At 44.6% G+C, this 23,685-nt stretch overlaps 1 protein-coding gene across 1 annotated transcript in view; it reads right to left on the bottom strand.

The window, feature by feature from the left end:
* Positions 1-23,685, bottom strand: part of LOC131262254 (discoidin domain-containing receptor tyrosine kinase B) — a 107,227-nt gene that overhangs the window by 57,363 nt on the left and 26,179 nt on the right. The window contains exons 3-4 of the mRNA XM_058264218.1: positions 2,807-3,038; positions 956-1,103 (exon numbers count right to left, since the gene is read on the bottom strand). Of these exons, the coding sequence (XP_058120201.1) occupies positions 956-1,103; positions 2,807-3,038 (380 nt within the window). The remainder of the gene's footprint in view (positions 1-955; positions 1,104-2,806; positions 3,039-23,685) is intronic.

Genomic DNA, 23,685 nt, shown 5'->3' with positions numbered 1-23,685 from the left:
TTTAAAATACGAAATAAATACGTCCCTAAGCGTGTGAAGTATTGAAAAGCCCAGCTTTAAAAATTTATCGCTTTGAAAACTATAGCATCCCATGCACATTTTAAACCTTTATGGACTTCACCAAACACGATACACACACACCATTGCATCGTACAAACCATTCCCTAAACCATAATCAATATCCGGAAAATTGATTGTGGCCGAAGCCTTTGACGTCCGAATCAATTAATTTGTCGTTCCTTAATGAACGCAATCAAGACGACGATGACACAGCTCTCCAAAAAGAAACATAAATCAAACGGCGCTGGGTTGAGGTTGGACGCTGCTTTCCACCGCTGGTCAACAGTTGAGGTTGTAAGGTGAGAATCAATCCTAGTGGGTTTGTCAATCAATCTTTGAGTTCGATCTGTTTGACTATTTGATGACAGAGACATTCTGATCCAAGAGATGGGCGGTAAGATAATTTCATAGAAAAAAAGGGACAGGTTTTCGAATCCTGGTTTAAAGTGAATATTTGAATTTCGAATATGCTTCAGCATCATTTGAAAAGAAAAATGTCATGGCAGTTATGTCCGTGCTGGTAAATCATTGCTTAAACTCCTAGGAATGATATCACAGTCATGTTGTGACCCGAGTGCTCTTAGATGCCTACATGCACAGGGCTTGTGGAATCCTCCTTGTCAACTATGAACTATCCACGGATGCTTGAAAGCAATGAAGCTACACTTCTCTTTCCCCTAGTAAGGTCATTCTCCTTTTTTGCACCGCTCCATCATCATCATTATCATCATCAGCATGTCACCATTGTATGACGACTGTGCAGGAAGAAAAAACGCTTACAGAACGGAATGTCAGTTGTGAGAGCAAGGCTGGCCCCAGCCGGGAAACACCAACGCCATCATGCCACGAACTCTTGAGCAAGGATAATACGGCTCGTTAGCCGGAATTCACTTACCGTCCCACTCGCACCCGATGATTTCGGCCCGCAGACAAACCGTCCGATCGTACAGACTGTACGGGTATATGCGAATTTTCGAGGCGAAAATAATTGGTTGCAGCGCCTGCTCCACCTCGCTGTAGGTGTTGATGTTGCCCGAAAGGATCTGCAATTGGAAAAGGGAGAGAAAGAATCGGAAAAGAAAAAACCGTGAGTACAATTACTTTTGATTGCGTTGGAATATTTTGTTCGTTCGAAAGTTTTACGTTGGTCAAAAAGGAAAATAAATTACAGAAATTAATAGTGCAAGCGACTTTTTAAATTAAACTATAATTAGAAATGGAATCTAGCTGTTAATTTAATAACAAAAATACGGCCAGCAAAATAATTTCAACCTCCAAAACAATAGAACAACAAAGGAACATCAATGGAAAACACGCAAAAACACAAAAATTTACTGACTCAAAGCAAAAGAACGAATTCAAACTCAAACATTTGTCCCCTGTGGCCAAGAAATGGAACCGAGAAGGAAAGCAAAACGCCGCCAGAAACATCAACTAATTAAATTCAGGTAATTTGAATTTCACTTGTTAATTTATGACAATTTTGCCGCCGTACGCCGTGCCGCCATTTTCCTCCGAGAGTTGTCTTTGTTCGGTTTGTTGAGAAAAGCTTCTCGGCAAAAAAAAAAACAGACGTACAAAAATGTCCCCAACCACTTCGTGTAGGCCTAGGGGTGACTTTTCCAGTGGGACAATTTCCCGGTGGTTGTGTTTTCCGCGCTCCTGCTGCCATCTCGACTAGCGGCGAGCGTTTTGTTTTACTTTTTGTGCTAGAAATGGCTGTCGTTACGAACAAAGTTCTCAAAGTTTCAATTAAAGTGAGGCTTAGTTATGGTTTCGTGTTTTGCATTGTACTGGACCGTTTTCTTTCTGTTCAGAAAACACCTGTTTATTGAATTACCGGCGGTATGAGGGACAAAAAATTACCAAACCTTCGGTTTTTTGTCTAACTTTCAACCAAAGGACTTTTTTTTGTGCCGTACCCTAATTTGTGTGTCCATGTAAAGTCGTATAATGAAATTATCAAATATTCAATTAAATTTTTAGATTGTTTTTTACAAGTTCCTACGCATTAACAACGAAAATAAACTTAGTGTTGGTTGTTTGAATAGGCTGCGTTTCGATTAAATTTTAAAAGGTTGTTTTCCATTCGCATTTCTGAGGGTAAAAGGATGAGTGGCTTTGTGTTAAAATACTAAACCCAACGGAATAAAAAGCTTTTTAAATTGTTTTTTTTTTTTTAATGAAAAGTTTAGTTCGTTGAGAAAGCGCATGAGCTACAAACTGGTTTTCCCTTAGCTGTGGCAAGGTCCTACCAACGAAGAAGACACTCGGATGCGCAACGGTGATTATCGTGACTTTCGCTACACTTGTGTTTCTGACACCGCCAGGTGCGGATCATGCTGCAGCAGCTTCTTTTGAAGCTTTGAAGTGGTTGCTTTCATTTTCATTCAACAGTCTTTTACACAGTCATAGGCAGGTTGGAATGAAACTCATTTTTTACAGCCACCGAGCACGCGCATTTCAATTGACTGCACACGGTTTTACCGACGTTCGCTTTGCTAGTCGAGAGGTATGTGGTGCTTTCACCGCAAATAAAAAAAAAACACTTTGAGCTTTGAGCGGTTTTGTAGGTTTTACTAAAGAATATTTAGTAGGTCAAGAAGGTCTTTTCTTATTGCTTTTCCGTTCATGCAACGATCTCATATTCAAGTACAACTAACCGCCTGGTGACTTTTCATACTTTAGTTATATGTAAGCCTGGCGCATTGCTATCTTTATTTATCTCCTTTCTGTGTTTGCTTACCTCATTATCGCGCGTGTTTTTCCACCGCTTCCACTTGGTGAATCCAGGACGCCAGTACTCCAGTGCGTACGCTTCGGTGTACTCGCGACCTTGACCTTTACCAAAGCGGCCCTGCGTTTTGATGGCGGTAATGACGTGCATCTTCAGCAGGTCGATCTGCAAGTACTCCTTCAGACCCCGGGAGACCATGTGCTTCGGGCACCAGGCGCCTCCATTGTTGTCCACTTTTAATCTGAAACGGTTGAGGCGAAAGGGAATGGTTATGAATATGATACTTGAAAGGTAAATTGGAATGAAAAATGAATTTCAGTTTTATATGCGCCCTAGAGAATGTGCCACATTGAGGTTGAATATTATTTCGAAAAAGTGGCTCACGTTACATTAATGATCTGGAGCATGTTAGCCCGCTAGCCTTGCACAACACAAGTAGTATAAATAGTTAGAATTACAAGTCAAAACGAGATGCTTTGAAAACCTGATAAAAGAACAAAGCATTCTATAGCACCCATCTATATAGCACAGCAATATCCTTTCACAATTGCAGTGGAAGTATTCCCTTTTTATTTCACATAACTAGAACAAAAGTTTCAATTTTCCCGATTTTCCCTAGCTCCACTCCTGGATTGAATGGTGTTGATGGTAGAACCAAAACTCAGTTTTATGTTGAAAAGTTATTTTTCACAATCTTCTTCCTCACCGCGAAATGAAAATGTCTTTCACGAAGAATTGTGAGTTTTGTCTTTTTGCGGAGTCCTTTTTACTCCAGATATAAGAGTATTTTTTTATTCATTGCTTCGTTTTCATTACATTTTTCATAAGTACCAGTAACTCGGTACCTGGTAGACTTTTTCTTTCCTGGCATATCATTATACCAGCAAAGCGGTTAAGAGCCATACAGCGGAGGAACAAACACGTCATTCATCTTCATTTCACATTCATGTGTTGAGAGAGAGAAACAACCGACAAAACTTTTCGACGACCAGTTTTGTAGCACAGGTTGAAAAAAATTCAAACAAAGGGAAAGTGTAATTCAAAAATATTTTTGTTTTCCTTCGTGACACACTTCTTCGCAAGGAAACTTTAATACGACTGGAAAAAGGGGCGAGTGACATCAAAAGTCGACATTTAATGCTGAAGATAATGAGAAGATAGAATGAAGTATTGAAGATGGTGAATCCCATCTCCTACCTCAACATAGAATTTTACTCACTGCAAATATCTTTAAGCCGATTCGATTTCAAACAATTCTGTTGTTTCTTTAATATGAATGTTGTACATAATGGCTCCGCTAAGCGCCATCATTTGTCAATGTACTGCATTCAACAGGATGTACACATTTCCAGCTGTTTCACAACCGCGGGAGCTCGAGTCTCGCTAGTGGTCGAGGCCTAACATTTTCCCAAATGCAAGAAAACTTCCTCGAGCAAACGAGCAAATCTTCGACGGGAAATGTGTGCCGAGTGTGTCGACGGTGGTAGGTATCATGTCGTCAATTGGAGTCTCCCGCTGACTTCCGGAATGTTTTTTGGCGAAATCTCCCTCCCTACCAGCACCTAAGTGTGTCCCACCTTTTCCGATTGCTATCGCAGGCGTTGTATTTCTCCCTCCCCGAGGGCAACTCGTGGGAAACACCACCAGTGGAAGCACTCTGCTTGGGGGGTTCGTTTCTCAATCGTGTTCTCCTTGGTGAACAAATTTATCGACCTTCAAAAGAAGTTTTTCGTACCTTCCTTCTTCGGCTTCGCTTTGTTCACGGAATCGATAAGCGATTCCATTTGTCGGATGATTTTCTTCAGTTGCGAAGGGAAGCACAACTTCGAACTCTAACAACCCCGAAACGAACGACAAACAGGGCCAGCCCGAAGAAAGGAGAAGTAAACTTCCTCCCGAGTGGAACAACATAAAATCAGAAGCCGTAATCATTCCGGCGGAAAACTGGGCATCTCATCTCGCTAACACCGCGTAAGCAAATTCCCGGAAAAAGCCAAAGCTGCGAACCTCCTCCCAGCAGCCGCCCCGCTCTCCCCCGCTGCCTCCACCAATTCATTATAATTTCTCCGGCCCAACAATAATAATTACTTTCCCGCTAGGAAACGGAAAACTTGGCAACAAGTTTCTCCTCAGGTAGCGCAGATAAATATGTGTACTTTACTGTATGCTGCCATCGACGGCGCTTTCCACCGGGGTTCCGTAGACACCCGACGGCGGCGGTGGCGGCGGCGTGGGACGAGTAACGAGTGGATTGTCTTGGAAAAGTTTACCTTTTTACCTGTGGAAAAGTTTCCAGTTGTTATTTTTTGGAACGATTTCAGTTTCTTTTTCTTTTTTTCTCCCTCGCATGCTCCCCTTTTTTTTGGGAGTTCTAAACCAACTTCAACAACTCGTGCGGTTTGTCGCCCGGTTGATTGGGCGGTTAGGTGGAAGCAAATGAAGGCCGGGAATGGGAACATATTCATGTATTTTCATCATCACCGGGCAAAACAAACATTCGGGGGTTTTCGGGGTGGAAAGCTCGACGTAGGCTGCTGGGAGAGTCGGTTGAATGTTTATTGAATCCATTTCTGTTGTAGCTTTTACATAATGCAACCCATGAGTTTCCCAATGTGTCGTATTTTCCCCGGTCATGGTGGTGGTTTAAGCCTCTTTCATCCGTTGCCGGGCAAAAGGAGTTTGGGAAGTGGGAAAAAAAATGTTGTAAAAAGCTCAACAAAAACCTCCAATTTAGTAGAGCGACGGAAATCGAAAGTGAGTTGGGCGCGGGTGGAGAAACAAAATGGCAAAAGTTTGCGCACAATTTATGCACGTTGTCCCCGGTGAAAAGTGGCGGAAAATGGAGAGAAAAATCGTGACAAGTCAAAAACATACACAAATATTGTTCTTTTTGGTTCCTGCTCCTGTTTTTCTTGCCCCGCTGTGCTGTGCTGTTTTCTTTTGCCCCGAAGGCTTTCAAAGCCAACTCGAAACACCCAAACCGGGAGGGAAATGGGGTACCGAAAGTCTGGCAGAAAGATCGAGATCATCGGCGACGAGTCGAAAAGGCAAATGCTACCGGAAACTCGTGCACCACCAGCAAGGTTGGTGGTTTTCGGACGACGATTTACGGGTTTCGATAACTTTTTTTCCCCGGTGGAGAAACACACGAAACATCACTTCAATACGTTGGTGCGTATGCCTGATCGATGCTTCGGGCATGCGCCTGCAAAGGAACCTTTTACGGTTCGATAATTTTTCAATTATTCATAAGACAAGAAATGCGTGACCGGTGGCGTGAGATGCCGGAAAAAGTGGTTAAACTTTGTTGGGCAAAATGTTTGCTTCTATTTCCGTAAACATGCCAGCGGTGCCGCTTCCATGCGATGGATTTAAAATTCACCATAAACAAACAACCTTCTCGGACGAAAATAAACGAAACCGTATAATGAACATTATTATGCATTTTTTATATCTCTTTTTTGACCGATTTTTTTTTGTGGGAATCCAAAAATAAAAATGAAACAAATTGGAAAGACAAATAAAATTAAGGAAACTGATTACTCTCCGAAAAAAAGCTCATCAGCATAACGATAATTCAATGATGAGTTTGTAAACTTAACTCGTGACGTGAAACATAAACATTCTGAAATATTTTTTTATATTTCCAGAAAAGTAAATCTGGTGAACAATCTGTTTTAAGAGATCAATTTGTCGATGAAACACAAAAGATATCATAGTACCATTTTTCCAAAAGCTGCCACGTTTTTCTGTATCTCCCACCATGCTACCATTTGAATCGAAAACATTATTCCTTACGAAGGAAATTTTCCGTGCGAAAATGTTTGATTGAAACGTGCGATAAACGCCCTGGTAAATGTGATTCCTTTTCTCGTATTTTTCTGGATGTTTAGTCTAGCACAATGGTGTAACATTCCGAGGGAAAAAGAAACGCATGCCCCACGAAAAGAAAATACATAAAAAGGAAAGTCTGCTGGAAGGATAAAGGCAAACGAGTGTCAAAAACGACATAATAATGCACGGACACGTCTGCAATGCTGAGGCCACCAACATTGAGTGCCATAGGTTTTTTTCCCGAACAATGCTAAAATACAGTTTTGTTCTCGCAAGCACATTCCCATAAAGGATCGATAGCAAAATGGCACATTCCCGGTGATAGTAAGCATAAGAAAGTCAGCATGTGTGGGACAGTTTTTCCCATTCTGCGACTGCAATCCCGATTGCAATCTTGTGTGTTACGAGATATTTCTTTTATGTTTTAATTTGTCGCAACCACGCCACAGCGCATTTGACGCCCGAAGTCACTGCATAACCAACGAGTGGAAAGATATGGAACGGAACATAAAAGTAAATATGTGCCAATGAAAGGGAACCAATGAAAGGTTTCCACCATCAGCCAACATAATCGACATCATCATCTTATTGCTGTTATCGACAGCTTTCGGTTTCATTTGGCTGGCGGATTATGGCTAATGGAGATTATCTGCTGGCATTATGGGTTTGGCGGCGAGCCAACTACTGGCGGACTTTTCTGCACTCGCTCTCTTTATTTTCACAACCACCCAAACTAAAGGTGATGTAGAATGCTCCCTTGTTGTTGCAAAAAATATATATCGATAGGGAAGATGATTTAAAACGTACTTTTTTCCAACAAGTACCATAGAATTTGATAAATTTCTTCCATCAGCCAAACTGCACCGAACATGTAACAAAGTGCGCGTCAAACGCAAACACAAAACTAAACTTCGTTGGGCAAAGCATAAGTATCTAACCCAGCCAACGAATCGATTAATTTCCTGTGACTGCGAACCGGGACGACGTTACAACTTCCGACTCCACCAACGTTCGGGGCCCGTCGAGGCGAAGAAAAACGGCTTCCTGCCGTTAAGACGTTACGACGACGAAGCAGAACGCGGCCACGACGGTCGCCTTCGACGTCGCCCCTAGTGCAGGCGCCGAGCAGTTGACGTTGGGGCAGAACTTTTGATTATTTTCTGATTACTTTCCCCAATAAATCAGCAAGTGAACCGTGATTTTTGCCATTACCATGCTCCGTTCGGCCAATGGGGGAGAGCGAGCAAGGAAAACCGGTCGAAAAGGAAAGGGAGAGTAGTTTATGTGCCGGTAGAGTTTGGAAACAAATAGAAATGAGTTCACGGTTGTGCACTCGGTTTATTCTTATCCGTTTCCTTCGGAACGATACATGCGGAATGGAAGGAAATTTATTTTCCTCTCTTCAAGCTCGCGTAAAATAGCGTCAAAAAATCTTACAAACTAACCCAGTCTAGCGGTTCTTTTTTTATTACTCCAACTCAATATTGAATTTAAGAGCTTTGTGTCAACCTGGAAGCAATGCACTCTTCCATTCTACCCCATTGACTTTTGAAGCGTGGCGTTAGGGAGTACTTCCTCTAGCAGAATATTTCTTCCTTCGCGATTTTCGTGTCCCTTAAGTACGCACAATCAATTTTTATAGACAACTTTTTACAGACCCAGATTTAATAGGAATCAATAATTTTGCTTTCGCTCTTCCCCCACGAACTCACCCAAAACACCAGTTCTTCGACGCTGCCTAAAACCTTAAATTTATTGACATCCACCGTCGAACGCGCAGATGGCGCTCGGGAAAATCTGTACGAAGTTAAATGAGCCCGAAATTATGACGCCCCATCAAGCGTCGAACCGGGGAAAGCCGGGACGGAATAAAGGCGCCGAGAGACCGGGGAAATTTATTCGAACCGCGTTCGAACTTTTTCTCTTAATGTCCCCACCATTTCCCCCTCTTGGTGGGAGGAATTTGTGGGGAGTTTTCCTGTTTTCTTCTTTCTTAGTTGACAACAACACCAGGATTGTTGCTTCTAATTCCGATTCGCTGTGATTTGCCAATCGTCGCCAGTCGATCGGTTTAGTATGACTTTGGGGTTTCTTTTTCCTTCCATAGGCTCGCTAATGTTGATCCAAGTTTTCTCAACGAAGCCTTTAAAGGAAAATGAACACAACACGAACACAACACAAACAACAAAGGGCTTTTTTAAGTTTTGATGGATACAATACTGTTGGTTAATGTTGAGCTCTATTACTAAAGCTGCAAAACTTTTGAAAAATCATATCTTACTGCGAGTAAGAGTAATTTACCTTCAATGTGGCGTCCATTAAGTACATGGAATGCTGTTCCAAAGAAAATCCATGAAAGGAAAAACAAATTTCTGCCGAAACTCGTCCCTAAAAACGTGATTAAGAGAAGCGGTATTACGCTAATCTCTCTGTTACCTTTTTCCTGGTCCAGTCCATGCCCGTTCCTCGTTAGTGCCTGCATCTCTTCATCGTCCTTTCGTGCCCTTCCACCAAGGGGAGCTAATTTTCCACCTCCACAAACTGTGCCTCGATTTTTTTTGTCCAGTACGACCCATGAAGCTTTGTTTCTTTTAACGGACGGCCTTTCGAAGAGCGAACGGTTGTCCTTGCTAGGCCCCTTCCTTATCGCTACCCTTTGGCCGATGGCCATTTTCGTTCGGGACCGTTGCACACGCATGCTACCTCTCTCCCTCTCTCTCACGCGCCTCCCAGCGCCGGTCAGGGTTGTCGTTTAATTTCCGTTCCCCCTTCGGGGTTTCCCCCCCAAAACTCTCTCTCTCTGTCCGTTTACCATTGCGTTTATAGTTGTAGCCGATTGCGCTAGCCATAGTCGAACGGGTGGCTTTACGCGTCCAACTCCACGGCCCCAAACCTCCTTTCCCTCGTGACTCACCAGTCAAACATTTCGGTTTGATAACTGTATAAATATGTATGAAGGAGTGTATCGCGTTCGTGAAGGTATGCCGAGCGGGCGCCAGCACGTTAAGCGGAAAACACTGACCGGATTTCCGTTCTTTCTGCCTAAGGCAGTCGGATTTTCCCTCCCCCGTTGGATGGCGGTCGGGGGGAAAAACATTGCGACAAAGTGATTTGTTTCCTTGATCTGCAACCAAACGGTCCAACCAACTCCGGGACCCCTACACACCCTCGGTTGGAATAGTTTTTCCATTTCTTTCTCGCTCTTTCCTTCCCGCCACGAGGGAGCGATTTCTTTCGTCTGACCAATAAGATGGACGACCCGCCCGGGAACTCGTTAGGAGGACAATGGAACGCACACACATCGAATCTTGTGTGTTGGCCATTGCGTTTGGGTGGAAAAGTAGGAAGTATCGTGGCTAATAAAAATGTTGACTTATTGTGTGCGGTGTGCGCAGGCAAACGACTGTCGTAAAAGGAGAAAGCGAAATTAAGACCAAAGGTTTGCCTTTAAATATAATTTATCGCTTCAATGTGCACGAAGGATATGAGACACACATATTTGCTCCAAAAATAAAGAGCAAGTACCAACCATTGAGAAAACAAGTTTAGCTTAAATTATAATATAATTAAAGCTACATTGGAAGCAACACGAAAAAGTTTCAAGTGAGCGTTACAAATAATGTAACTTACAATATTTTTCACGACGCTTTTCTCGCCTCTCGTTTGGGGAAAATTTGTTTAAGTGCAGCGCGTCTGGTGGAAAGAGCGCGAAAAAGCATCCGATAATTTGGCACAATCAGTGTTCGCAAATTCGCAAATAAATTTCAATCGCGTAAGTTACCGGCGGGTTCCGTTGGACGCAGGGGGAGATAAATTTGAATAACATTCCAACTCGATCGTGCGGAACGCAAACACTTTGTCGAGGCCCGGGAAGGGAGGTCACTTTCCACGGCGGTAAACACGCTCTCGAGATGAAAGCGAAGGAAAACTAAAGCCGGCGAAGTTAAAGACTGGTAGTAAAGATCAGGTGACTGGAACGGCAAAGTGGCTGAGAAGATCCCCGAAAAAACCGATTCCGATATCGGGAATAATCGGAGCGCAAATGGGATGAAAATAAAAGATTGCCCAGCGCCGAATGGGCGAGTGCAGCAAAGGGAAACCCGGTAATGGTAAGTGGAAAACAAAGTAATTGCTCGGGAGATCGTGGAAAAAGGACTGCGGAAACTAATGTTTCTCGAATTGAATATTCATAAGCTTTTCCGTTGCACCGAAACCGTGGCGGAGGGAGGATGAAAAGTCTCTCTGTCTGTCACCAAAAATCAATTACGAAAGTTGTTGTGCGTTGTGCGAGCGGCGCGTCTGGCGAGAGTTGCAGGTTGGTGCAGTTGTGGGAAAACTCGGAGTCTTGGGGAAGGTACGTGCTGCACACACACAGAGATATGTGGAAGGAAAAGTTCTCACCAAAACGACTCGCCCCGGTGAGTAAAGTTCACGTAACGAAGTTGCAATAAATGACAGCATAATCAGTGCAATAAAATTAAAATGCTGAACTTTGCACCCTCGAGGGGACGAAAGCCAAACGCCCTGCAAGAGGGAAACCACTGACGAGCGTTGGCAGCATGTTCCTCCAGCATCAGCCAAAGAAAGTTTCTTGTGGGAACGTTTGCTTGTCCCTTTAGGACAAAAGAAAAAAAAACAGAAAAAAGGCCAACCAACATGCAGACTCCTTTATGTGTGTGTGTGTGTGTTGCCCCAATGTCAATGCTGTCTCCGTCACTTTTTTTTGGCAGACATTGAATGGAAAAGTCACTCCCACCGGGTTCCAGTAGTGGTCAAACACAATGAGGCTAATGCCGGTCCATTTCGCCTGTGTTGGACAACACTTGTCTTTCCGACACATGGAAGAGAAGGTACGGGGTTTTCCTCCGGTCTGGTCAAAAGGTAAAGGACACACCAGGCAGTGTTTTTTTTTCTTCAGTAGCATCAATTTGTAGACTCAATGGGAAAGGCCGTCTTGGAGTCGTGATCTTCGGTCTAGCCTTGAGGGCAAGTCTTTCACTCGAAACACTTCACCTTCAGGACGCCCTCGGTCGGTGGATGACAACGACGTGCGCCTTAAGAATGTTTGTGTCGAGACATTCGCCGTGGGATGAACACAAATAAACAAAAAAAGAAAAGGGAAAAAGACTCGCCCTGACGAAGCATTATGCTACGCGATTACAATAAATTCAACCGACTGCGAACGATTTGGAGTGCAGCCAACGGCGTTCCGACTCCGACGCTTTCCCGAGGAGCCATTCCGAGCGATCCGGTGTCCGTCTGGCCCCTTGGCGGGGATAGACACATTCCTCTGCGACGACGTCGGTCGGGCCTCAAATGTCGCGATGGTAATTTGTTTGGTATGCGATTGTGTGTCTGTTCTTTCAAGGGTGAATGGATGTGATATTCTATTCTATTTTGCTTCGAATTGCATGAATGGAGAGGCACATTATGGAACGAATTCTGCATAATGGTGGTAATGAGGTGTAGAAAGACTAATTTCGCTGGATGCTGCACGAATACTGCGGTAAGGATTTTTTTTAGAAACGTGTACGGGTTCATTGGCACGTGTCAATGTTTATTTGAAAGCACTATAAAAGGATTCAATTAACATTTTAAACACCTCACATTATATTCTCCATGGCTTAACTATATTTATTTTATTGATTGAATCAGCCCTTTATTTTTGTTTATCAATCACTACAACATGTGGCGAGTATTAATTAAAATCCGATTTAAAAAAAATCCTATATTTAATCAAACCAGGACCTTTCATAGGGCTTCATATTTTTACATCACATCAACCTCACATTGCAATGTATTGAAATATTGACAACGATTTATAATTCCACCTACGTCGATGGGGACGACACGTGCCCTATGCTGATAGCGTAAGCCGTACACCAATATCCTCGAAAGCACTAAAAAAATGCAAATGGAAAGATAAACCGGTGGGACTGGTTCAACCGAGCCGCAATGCCTTCAAACGGAGATGAAAAATCGAACATCCTTAAAGACAACCGAGGGGGACACTTTTTCGACGAAAGCATAGTTTGAGTAGCGATATGGTTTAATGTGATCGAACGAGGATGGTTGGTAGGGAAAGTCGGGGTCGGAAGTCGTCCCTCCGATGTCAACAGGGACGAATGGTTTATCGAACAAATTTCCCACTCAATGTCACAATTTATTCGGCACGAGTGAAAAAAGATAGTCTCCTCCTCGTTGATCAAACACTAACGAGAGAGAGGTTTTCTTTTCGTTATTTGACTAGACTTCGGTTGAATAAGTTCGGTGGGTTCCCTGCTTCCTCCCTGAAGGAAACCCCGAGCCAGTACGTTCCTTTACAAAATAGTCAATATTGAATATTCTCACTTATCAGCGCCGAGGCGTGCCCACCAGTCAAAGTCACGGGGGTTTGCGATCTTGTTAGGCATCGTCGGTCTCGGTTGGCTTGCGAAGGGGAGACATTTCCTTCGGTAGAGTCGCTTTTCTAAAGAACTTCTAGTAGCGATAAATAAATGATCCCATGCCTGACTGGCGTGCCGATATACTGTTCCGTGTGCCCGGGGATGTAAATATTACTTTCCCTGTAGAGTGCAAGGGGGTTTCTGTTTTTTTTTTCTTCTTGCCCGGAAAACCTCTACAGAAAGTGGGCAAATAAGGGACACGAAGGACGCGAGTTCGAGTGTCTTTTCTCCCTCCGTATATGCACAACTTCGCCATTAAGGGGGCGAAAAAAGGTAGTTCCTCCAAAGCGCCGACGGTTGCACAGGAAATTCACCACCGGCTGCATAAAAGACCGGAAGTGGTCCGGGCACGAACCGACGTCCTCCACCCCCGCCTCCCAGCCCACTGTCTGCGACTCCGAGAGCAGCGGTTCCTTTTCAACTTCACTTTCACCCGAAACGCCCCCGGTCGGTCGACCTCGAGGGGGGCGGGAGACAGTTTCCTTCCTTATCGTGAATGGCTTTTATTAGCTCAGGCATCGACGCGCTCGAGTGGTCGACGCGAGCGGGCTGTGCAGAGACATTTTTCATGGCAACTTATTGACATTTTTAAGTAAAAAAGCATTTTAAACGCCCGAGCGAATTTCGTCATCATTCAGCCGAGCGAAAATTAGCCGCAAGGGGAGCAGGGCGAGTGAAAGGCGAGAAAGAGAGGCAGACGGATGAAAGTAGAAAAAAATGTACAAAAAGTGGTGAAAGAAAAACGAAATGAAAAGAGGGTACTATCAGAAGGAAAGGGAAGCTAAAGCAGCATCCCGAGACAATATTGAAGGTAAAACTTGGCCCACAGGGAGCAGTTGAGTGCAAAAAGTAAAGAGGAGCACGTAGTCTGAAGTGACTTAAAAATGTGTAAAGTGACACCAGACGACGTTAGCAATTTATTGTGCATTTGCGGGAAATTACGTATCCAGTTACACGCCTCAAGTAGCTCACCAGAGGAGCAATTTAAAATAACTGATAAAACCACCCTTCGGTGTGTGCATGAGAGAAGAATCTCTTTAGGGCTGTCCATGTATGTTTCATGAAAGAAAGCGAAGGTGCGGAAAGAGAATTTTATAAAGTTTTAGCTTAAGAAGGAGGAATGAATTTTGAAATGAAAACTAAAAGATTAAACGATAACATTGAGTGAAAATTTAAAGAAAAGAAGATAAACCAATAAAAAAAACCTTCAATAGATGATGTTTTCCATAACGTGGTTGAAAGTATGAAAAATTCAAACACAAAATTAAATGGGAAGGTTAAAGGAACTTAGTCCGGTCGTAAAACATGCCATTTAATGACATCGACAGGGCTCAGACAGTCGGGACACATGCATGCGTGCAAACACACACATAAGATATGGAAAAAATGAACGCACATTTCTAATTTATTACAAATGCTTTTTCACTTATCACAAACACCTCCATCTTTGCCCATTCCCACCGTCCACGTGACGTAACATAATGATGGCACCATTGGCGTTTTATGAACACACCTTTACCCTCTTCCCTATGTCCCGGTCCTGTGAATCTTTTTCTAATTCGCTTCTCTTCTTTGGAACACCCATTTTTCCACTGCTTCGCTCACGGTAACGGTTATTGCAGTTTTTTTTTTAAGGCAAACCTGTTCATCCGTGCCATCGTTGGCCCCCGGGGGAAAACGGCGTGTCCCAGCTCATCATGCAACGATCCTCCGGGCGTTGGGAAAGATAACGCACACGAAGCGTCTGAAAACCGCAGCGTTTCGTGGAATGTCGGTGGGCTTCGGGTTTGGTGTTTGCCAAAGAGCTAAGCTAACATCTTGCCACTTCCGCAGGCTGCGTCGTGATAAACGCAGATCTTTTTTGCTTATATTTTCACTCACCCTCCCCCCTGAAGGCAGGGAGGTCGGTTTTTCATCGCGTTCCGGGTGGTGAAATGGTGAAGGACGTACGTATTTCAATGATGCACAATTTGGTACACCTTTTTCACTTCGTTTTACAGCAGTTATTGAATGAGGCTTGGTGCTTGGTGCGGAATGATTTTCTTTTTCTTCATTTTTAAGCGCACTTTTCTGCCGCCCTTAAAATGTACCGCGTCTTTCAGATCGTCGTTTCAAGGAGGAGCCTTGGGGCCACCCTGCTGGGAGGAGGGGTGTCTGGTGTGTTTTTTGTCTCTTCCAAACAAACTCACGAGCTCTAGCAAGCAGTAACAGGAAGTAAAAGGGACTACGAGAGCGAAAAAAAAGCCCGTACATGATGATAAGGCACATACTTTTCCACCCACAGCAGCGACCAAGCCAAGGCATTTTCCGGCTAGCCTTTTGCCAGCCTTCCGGGCGACCTTTGAATTTTTTTTTCCCGTCGCGTGTACCATCATTGTCACGGCCAGCAGCATCATCATCATCACACGATGGCTTTTCCGGAAAAAGGTGAGTATGTTGTGCATGGGTGTGTGCGTTCTCCGACGTGGCGTAAAATGACAAACGGTTTTGACAAAGTGCTCAACAAACGAAGAACGGAGCGAAGTGTCCGCCCGGTCCATCGGAACGGCTCCGTCATCGCCACCCCCCGAAACGTCAACGTTGTCCAGCGTGTGTCCTGCGGGCGCCCGGAATGTGATACAACAATGTGGGCTGAGCGGAAAACCCCCACACAACGGTCGGAGTAGGAAAAACTAGCCAGAATGTGCAAACCATTGAATGGGTTTTCCTTTTTTTTGCAATGGGTTCCATTGAAGCTTATTTTAACATCAGCTTCAGAACAGTTGCTTCGCTTCGTTCCTTTTGCCTTCCAGCACATTTTCGCTTCGCAGGAAAATGAGCCGGTGAATGTAATGTATTTACTTTGGTGCACACAGTTTTCCAATCTCTGTGGCTAGCCGACGATGTGGTTTCGGTGTGCAATTTTCACCGTTATCTGCGTTGCGCCATTCGTGGCCTTACCGCCTCCACTGGGAAGGAAAGTTTCAAAAACTACGTGCAAAGAAAACGGACTTCTGATTTTTTCCGCTTTGGGTTTTCTGTGCCGATTTGTGGTTCAGTTGTTGGTCAAGTTGAACTTTATCTCCGAATGAAGAACGGAAAAACAAACCACGATCGGAAGCGGATTTACTTCACCAACATTCTTTGCATTGAGGTTTTCCAGAACTCTTATTGTAGGCATGCAAGTTCGTTTCAGAGGCTTTGTTGCCGAGGTTTTACGCTGATTCTGTTTTGCAAAAAGTATGTAATACGTAGAACTGAAAGTCAAATAAATAAAACTAACAACCAGTTGAAGAATACTTACATCGCAAATAATTACGTCAAATGAACGCATCGGATGGAGCAGAACGAAAAGGGAAGTGACTGGAAACAGGCACCCGGGGGAAACGGTTTGCAAAAAAACACACCGCGACCCGGTCGATGACGGTGACTAATGGTGATCGTTTGGTTAAACAAAACAAGAAAACAACGAGCTAAAGGTTAACCACAGCAACGTTTCGGTTGGTTCACGACCATTCCGCCGAATGATCCTGACGACAATAACGATGATGGGAGGTCATTACGGGGAATGAAAATGTAATATTAATGTAGAGATGTCGAGCAGTAAGAATGAATGGGGAAATGGTTGGAAAACACAATCTCACACACACACACAAAATGACCATCACTTGCTAGGGAGCGCGAATTTGCCGGATCTGGATGTCATTTTTGGGTACCACAAAGAGGCGCGTACAGGTTGTAGCTCACCAGAGTCCAAAAAAAGGGAACGAACTCAAATAACCGGAAGGACCTACAAAACTACAGAGCGAGAGAGAGAAAGAGACTTATAGAGAGAAAAAGTCAAAAGGGAAAATGGATGGAGCATTAATTCCGGAAAAAGCATATTTCTTCCATTAGGCTGTCCGAGTCAAGGGCTCAGAAAAGTGGCAAGGTATCCTCGACAGATGGGACGATGGCGTTCTACGACCGAAACCGGTTGTTTATCATTTTCCGGCGAGTTGTTCCGAGACAACGGGGAAACCGTACCGAAACTCATTCATCAACTTTTGGAGGTTTTACCGGCGGATATTTTCGGAAGGCAAAACAATGTCTAATAATTACAGTAATAGAATGGTTTGTGGAAGTTTCATGACATATTATTTAAAACTGTGTAGGGTTTCAATACTGGTATTTTTTTTAGCTCACCTTCTAAATTATGGTTTGATAAAATAATAAATAAATTTTTTCTTCGTTACGTTCAATCAATTACGGAAGATTGTCAATACGTGTTTCATGTCTCGAAATATTATTCCCTTCTTCCCATTTTGCCTTTTGGACCTCCCGGAAGGACGGTCATAAAAAGCGATGTCCATTTAATTCCCATTTCATTTGCATCTTGCGGAGATCAACCATTATCTTTCCCCAAACGTAAATGAAGTGAGTAAACTGGATGGGCTGACCAAAACTGGTCCCCAAACTGGGGGCCGGAATGTTTTCCTCCGGCCAGATTTATATTACTGCAATCGGTCACTTAAAGCGGTCATGCTTTCGTTCCGCTCACCACCTTCCACCCGTCCCTGGGACCGCTGTGTTTTGAGGGTCAGAAAAGTAAAAATGACACCAAACCTTTTAAAAGCATCTATTCAAATCCACCCTTAAATGGCGGCGAGTAGGCTCGTAATGTTACGGCCAACGGACGTGCCAACATTGCCATCATCATCGCAGCCATCGCCGCCATCATCATCGTCGTCGTCGCTCGTGACGTCTAATTCCCATGGAAATGGGTCAAAAAAGGACGAAAACCATCACCGCCGCTCCACGGGTTCGGTCGCAAAACAATGACTCGAAATGTTTTTAATGACGGCTAGGATTTGAAATATTAGATTTTATTAACGGCCATCGTTCCCCGGGGCGTGGGGAAGGAAACATTGACGATGACGGAAAAGGACGACGACTAGGAGGACGACGACGCAACAATGCTACGATGGTTTTGGCCACCACCACCACAACCATCGTCACACTCTACCATCTGGCGGTGGTCATTAGAAAAATCAACATCATCGTCGCCTCGAAGGGAGTGTTCGCCATCTTTTCGCTTCAGGAAAACGGACCATTCTTCCTCGGAGGGACGCTAAACAAACGAACCCACACCACACGGCGTCCGGGGCGGGGGAGGGGAGGGTTGGGGTGTTAATTTACGACGACGGATTTTTCTTTTTATTGTTTTTAATTATATTTAATGGCAAGTGGCCGATTCGCTCGCAGTTTGCGGCGGGAAAAAGGCTAGACGCAACCGCGGCGTCCTTTCGCGCAATCCCATTTCTGACCGGGCGGCATGGGAAGGGGAAGCAGGGGGATCCTTGCCGTGGCTGGGAAGTGTGAGGGGGGCACATGGTGGAGATTAATTTTCGCTTTTTTACGACACAACACGACAACAGCGAACGCGGCGACGAACCATAAAGTTATGAGAGACCGGGTTCGTTTGGAAGGAAAATAACGCACGCGGCTTAACGCGACGACTGGAAATAATGGGACGCGTCCGAGCGACCGCCTTGTGGACGTGCTTTGCTCGTCGTCGGGGTCACCCTAAGATGGCAAAGAATGATGTTGAGCCGTGGCCATTCACCGGCGGGATTTGCAAAGATTTATTGGAGAACCTGCGAGACGCTGACGCTGGTTCGAACCCTTTTGTCGATGCACATTTGCATTGCGTACTCGTGGAAGGAAACTTGTCGTCTTGAGGGGCCACTGCTTGTTAAATTAACATGTCAAACGGTATGGGAGACCGGCACCGCGGTTTATGTTTATTGCCATGCCGTCGCACTTTGCGCTCTCCTTGATCGAGGGATGGCTTTTCACGTATTTTCCGATCAGCTTTACTACCCAAGACGTGTTCATAAGATGATAATTTGTGGCACGACCACCAATAGAAAGAGTTGCTGCGCAACAAAGTGTTACCACTGTGTTATAAATTGCACAAAAATGTGAACAACTCTAAGAACACGAAAGGAATATGATTGAAACCAGCAACAAATTAAATCCTTTGGTACAATTGACCGTCAATGGTAAGCAAAGCAACCCACAAAATAGCAGTTTCTTTTGGGGTCAAAACCACAGAAACCATCCCGTCGGTCCCATTAATCATGACTAATCGACTGAACTGCCCCGGACACACCGGTCCAGGCGCAAACGAAGCGTGAAACACAGACGAACGAAAATCATCATCCTAAAACCCAACCCGTATTCCACAGCGTTAGAACGACTTCGTCCGGTGCCAAAAGTCGAGTGTGAGGGGCACTCCAGAGGGCTCCTGGTGTCGTCAAGACTTCATCATCCCCGTCGGTGCGACGAGAGCGAGAGAGATGAGTGAGCATTTGTAATTTTCTGTTCAATCTCGAACGTTGACAGGGCGAGCATATTTCCCACGCGAGCTGAAGCTTTTAATGAAGTCATCCACCAGTCAAATTGCTGCTTCGATGGTTCCGAGCCGAAGATCTTGAGCGCTCAACGAGGCACGGTGCGAAGGGCCCTTGGTAAAATATTTCCCCATCGTTGAGTCCGACGTGACGTGGTAGATAACCTGCGGTAGGAAGGTTGACGAATGTCTCTGCGGTCGGTGGGAAAGTTCAAACCTGCAATCAACCAAATCGAGCAACCGAAAGATAAAACCAAATGACATAGTTGAACAAAACATTGGAGTAAAAACAGAAAAAGCTAAACAGACTGCGAATGACGAAATAGTCGACATTGAAATGAAGTGCAAAACTATTTCCAAAGTTGGAGGGCACCTTTCGCAATGACATTTTTCCCTTATCTCTATTCGTTTCAACATAACGATCAGGAGGGAAAATGAGTAACCTCGTCAAGGATAAGAGTTAGCGTTCAATGTTGAAGTTTCTCTCGGCGAAAAGAAGTATTTCATTTCATACAAGGTACGTTCAGTCTGACCTACCGAAGCTTTTTGCCACTTGCTGGCTTAGATAAGCAAAAAAACAACCATCAACCCTTTTGCTCCGAGCTGCGATGGATGAAGCCATCGGGATGAAAATATGGCTCCATATTGATTTATGAAGTACGCCCCGTCAGTCAGCTGTGGCCTGTCGATTTGACTGGCCCTCACAGGGTTGAGTTTTCCTTTTACTACCTCTTTCTCTATCCATTTTCCAGCCCAGAGCTTCATAAAAACGCTACGGTCGTTTGGGTGACTGGAGCAAAAAAAACGGCCGATTCCAATCTTCGTGAACGTCAATCTGTTGCTAAGTTTATGAACACTATGAACAGCGCCGTTCGTGACCGAGGACATCGGTCTGGTGGGTGGGAAACAGACGAAAAAAGTCCATAGTGGGTTTTAAAGACATGTTTCGGAAACCATTTTACAAAATGTTTCCCTTGTTGATTGACGGTATTTTACTTGGAAATAAATTAAAGGAGTCAGGGTTATCTGGGGGATACAAGCGAACAGCGATTTTTCCGTATTCAACTGTACTCGTGCGAGCTCATTTTTATGTTTTTTCAGTCGTGCTCAGACCTTCAATCGGTCAAGGATAAAGGAGGAACAAACACGACCGAGAATAATTTCCTTTGGCATGCAAAAGCTTGCTGCCTTCGGCGTAGGACCGTCGGGTTGCCGATTAGAAAAACCCTAGCAAAATAAAGACATAAACGTCAGAATTGACAGAAAGCAATGAAACAGTATCCGACTGGGCAGAGAAGCGAACCGGTGGTACCGTAACATGTCCGTATGGCAATCGTGGGGAGATTTCACTGGAAATTGACCCGAACACCCCTTCCGACCACAGATTGCTGGAAGGGCACCGGCACACAATTTCCAAGTGAAACAAAACAGAAAAACTTGAATCCAAACTAAACAACCGAACGAGCAGGACGAAGACGACGCTGCGTGACACAAGTATTCATTCGTTCCAGTTTTTCCACATTTTTTTGTTCTGTTTGCCGCATGCTTTCCAGCAAGCTTTTAACGGCTGAGTCGATCGTTTGGATCGTTCCGCGGCTTCGGTTCAAAGGACTCCAAGGACATCGCCGTGGGGATGATGAAAAGGTTCGTGTTTCGAAGAGCGCCCGTTTGTAATGGCTGTGTTGTGATGGTGATCGAAAAGGACGGTGGCGGAAGGAGGGGAAAAAAGAACTCCTGCATGACGACTTCGAAGAGCAATCATAAGTGGTTGATGAAAAGGAAAACACCGTTGATGGATCGGCGGAAAACAGCCATCTGACTGGGAAGGACTGGGTTGGAGGAAAATCGGCAATAAACTGAGCGACCCGATCTAAGGCAACAGCAGTGGAGGAAAATTGTGTGCCAACATACACACACACGCCCTGCCCTCCAAAGGGTCCAAACACATGCACACAAAAGGAAATAAATCCTTCATATCATAAATGGACAATTTTGCCCATGGCGACCGAGTTAGCCGTAAAGTCAAGCAAGCAACACACACAAGTTCCCCGGTACCGGCCCGGTTCCATGGTCGCATTCGAAAGGAACCGAACCGCACGAAATGGAATAGCTTGCCGGCCATTTTATGGCGCACTAAAAATCGACAAACATTTATTGATTATGCACAGCTCAAGAGGTAACCGGGAACCGGGGGAAATATAAAGGCCCTCGTTGTTGTTGTTGTTGGTCGCATTTTTACTTCACTAAGACGTCGCGCACAAGTGTTGCACTCGGGACGAAAAGGCCCCCGACCAGAGATTAGGACCACCGTTTTGAGTAATTTCGATTCGAATGTTGTTTTGTTGTCTGTTTTTTTCTCTTTACCTCATCGTTAATATTTGACCGTCCGATTAGGAAGGTCTTTGGGACACTCGAAGGGCTTTACGGAGCGGATTTTGTCCCTTTCAACCACTTCATTCAACTGCAACCATTGTTCCATTCGGTTTTATGTCCAATAACGATCCCTCTGATCAATAACGGTCGGATTGGTGTATTGCGACGTAATTGAATTCCAGACGATTGTGATACGGATACGAACCTGCCAACTGTTGTTCTCAGGAAAAGCAAAAGCATATTTTTCCTCAAGCAAGGACATCATTTTGAAATACTTCCGAAGTGTTTGGGAGGTTCATGAAGAGAGCGAAAAATTTAAATTATTCATTGCAATCTTGCAAATGTTTTTCCTCTTTCCGGTCTCATTCCAAAGGTTCAAAGGAACAGGCATTCCAAACAATTGGGTGGATGGGTAAGTGAAAAATGTAGGCAAGGTAGACGCACAAACAGGGATCAATTTTTCTTCATTTCTTATGCACCCCAAAGCGGTGGAGAAGATGGTGAGTTTTGTTGTTTGCTTTTGAAGCCTCACACATTCACTAATGATTACCATTTTTCTTCGGAACGGTGAGTAACGGATCAAGATTACGGAAAAACAAATCTTTGTGTTATGCCTAAACTGTTACAGTATAACTTGGAGCTTTAATCTATACGTAACAGAGTCAAGAAAATGGAAATATTATAAAGGATTAAACAAACAACAACACTCAATCACGGACATTATTTAAAGGTCGCAATGCAATTCTGGTACACCACCTTTTATCAAACAATAAGCCAGGCGAAAGGGGGAAGATTGCGACGACGAATCAGAAACTGCACCAGACAATGCAACAATAACCGATCCACACGTCGTAGTTTACGCCGAAGGATCCTTCCTGACAAACCAGCAAACCACTGGCGTCCTCCTCCCTTCTCGGCGTGCACGAAGGACAAACCTCGCCGAAACGACGAGATAATCCGGTTGCCATTTTACCAGTCACGGTCTTGCCAAGGCGCGCCAACATCCCACCCCGGCCCACCCACAAGGCATAGGGTTTTAAGCGACATAATCATTTTCCTACGCGCGAACAAAGCGGAAAGGGAAAAGCCGTGATCCATTTGCAGATCCCCCACACGGCGAAGGATGGGGTGCTCCGTGTATCCAGCAGCCAAGGTGTGCGACGGGGGGGACGGGAGAAGGTGTTTCGAAAGGTTCGGAAAATGGAAAATAATTTTCTCCCATTGTGAAAATGAACGTTCGTACAAACGTACGGTTCACACACGGCGTGAGCCAAAGCTAACGGGCTCGAACGTCAGAAACGTGTCCTTACACGAACACAAGGGGGGGGATGAAGTATGGGAGAGGGTTGGTGGCAAGTCGTCCACCTTTTCCCGGGCATGACTGTGCAGCAAACCGAAGGGCAGGAAAATGGCACTGCAATGCTGGTCGTTGTTGTGTTTTCTCAAGCATTGTCTTTCCCTTTCCTTTTCTTCGTGCGTCTTCCTGCCGGGAAAACCGGGCAGGAGTTGCTTTGGTGCATATGTGGGTGCTCTTTGATCAAACGCCAACCTTCCCTGTGTATGTATGTGTGTGCTTAGTGGTGGGGAGTCTGCTACTGGCAGGCGTATGAAAAGAAAATACAAATAGTGATTTTTCATTTTAAATGAGAGCAATTTGTTATCCCTGATGAGGATAATGTAGATTTGTTATCCTGTACTCCGTTCGCTCCACTCAAACACACCATCGCACACATACACACAGACACCATGCCAGGTCATTTGTTGCGCCGGTTCATATATCCTTTCGGTTTTGCTGCGTTATTGCTTTCGCATGGTGTTTTCGTTGCGGCGTTGGTTTCCGGATGCGAAATGCCGTTGAAAGG

The sequence above is a fragment of the Anopheles coustani genome, chromosome 2 (assembly GCF_943734705.1).
Source record: "Anopheles coustani chromosome 2, idAnoCousDA_361_x.2, whole genome shotgun sequence".
Lineage (NCBI taxonomy): Eukaryota > Metazoa > Arthropoda > Insecta > Diptera > Culicidae > Anopheles > Anopheles coustani.
Note: the sequence above shows the minus strand (reverse complement) of the source record. Positions and strands in the feature narration are given on the sequence as shown.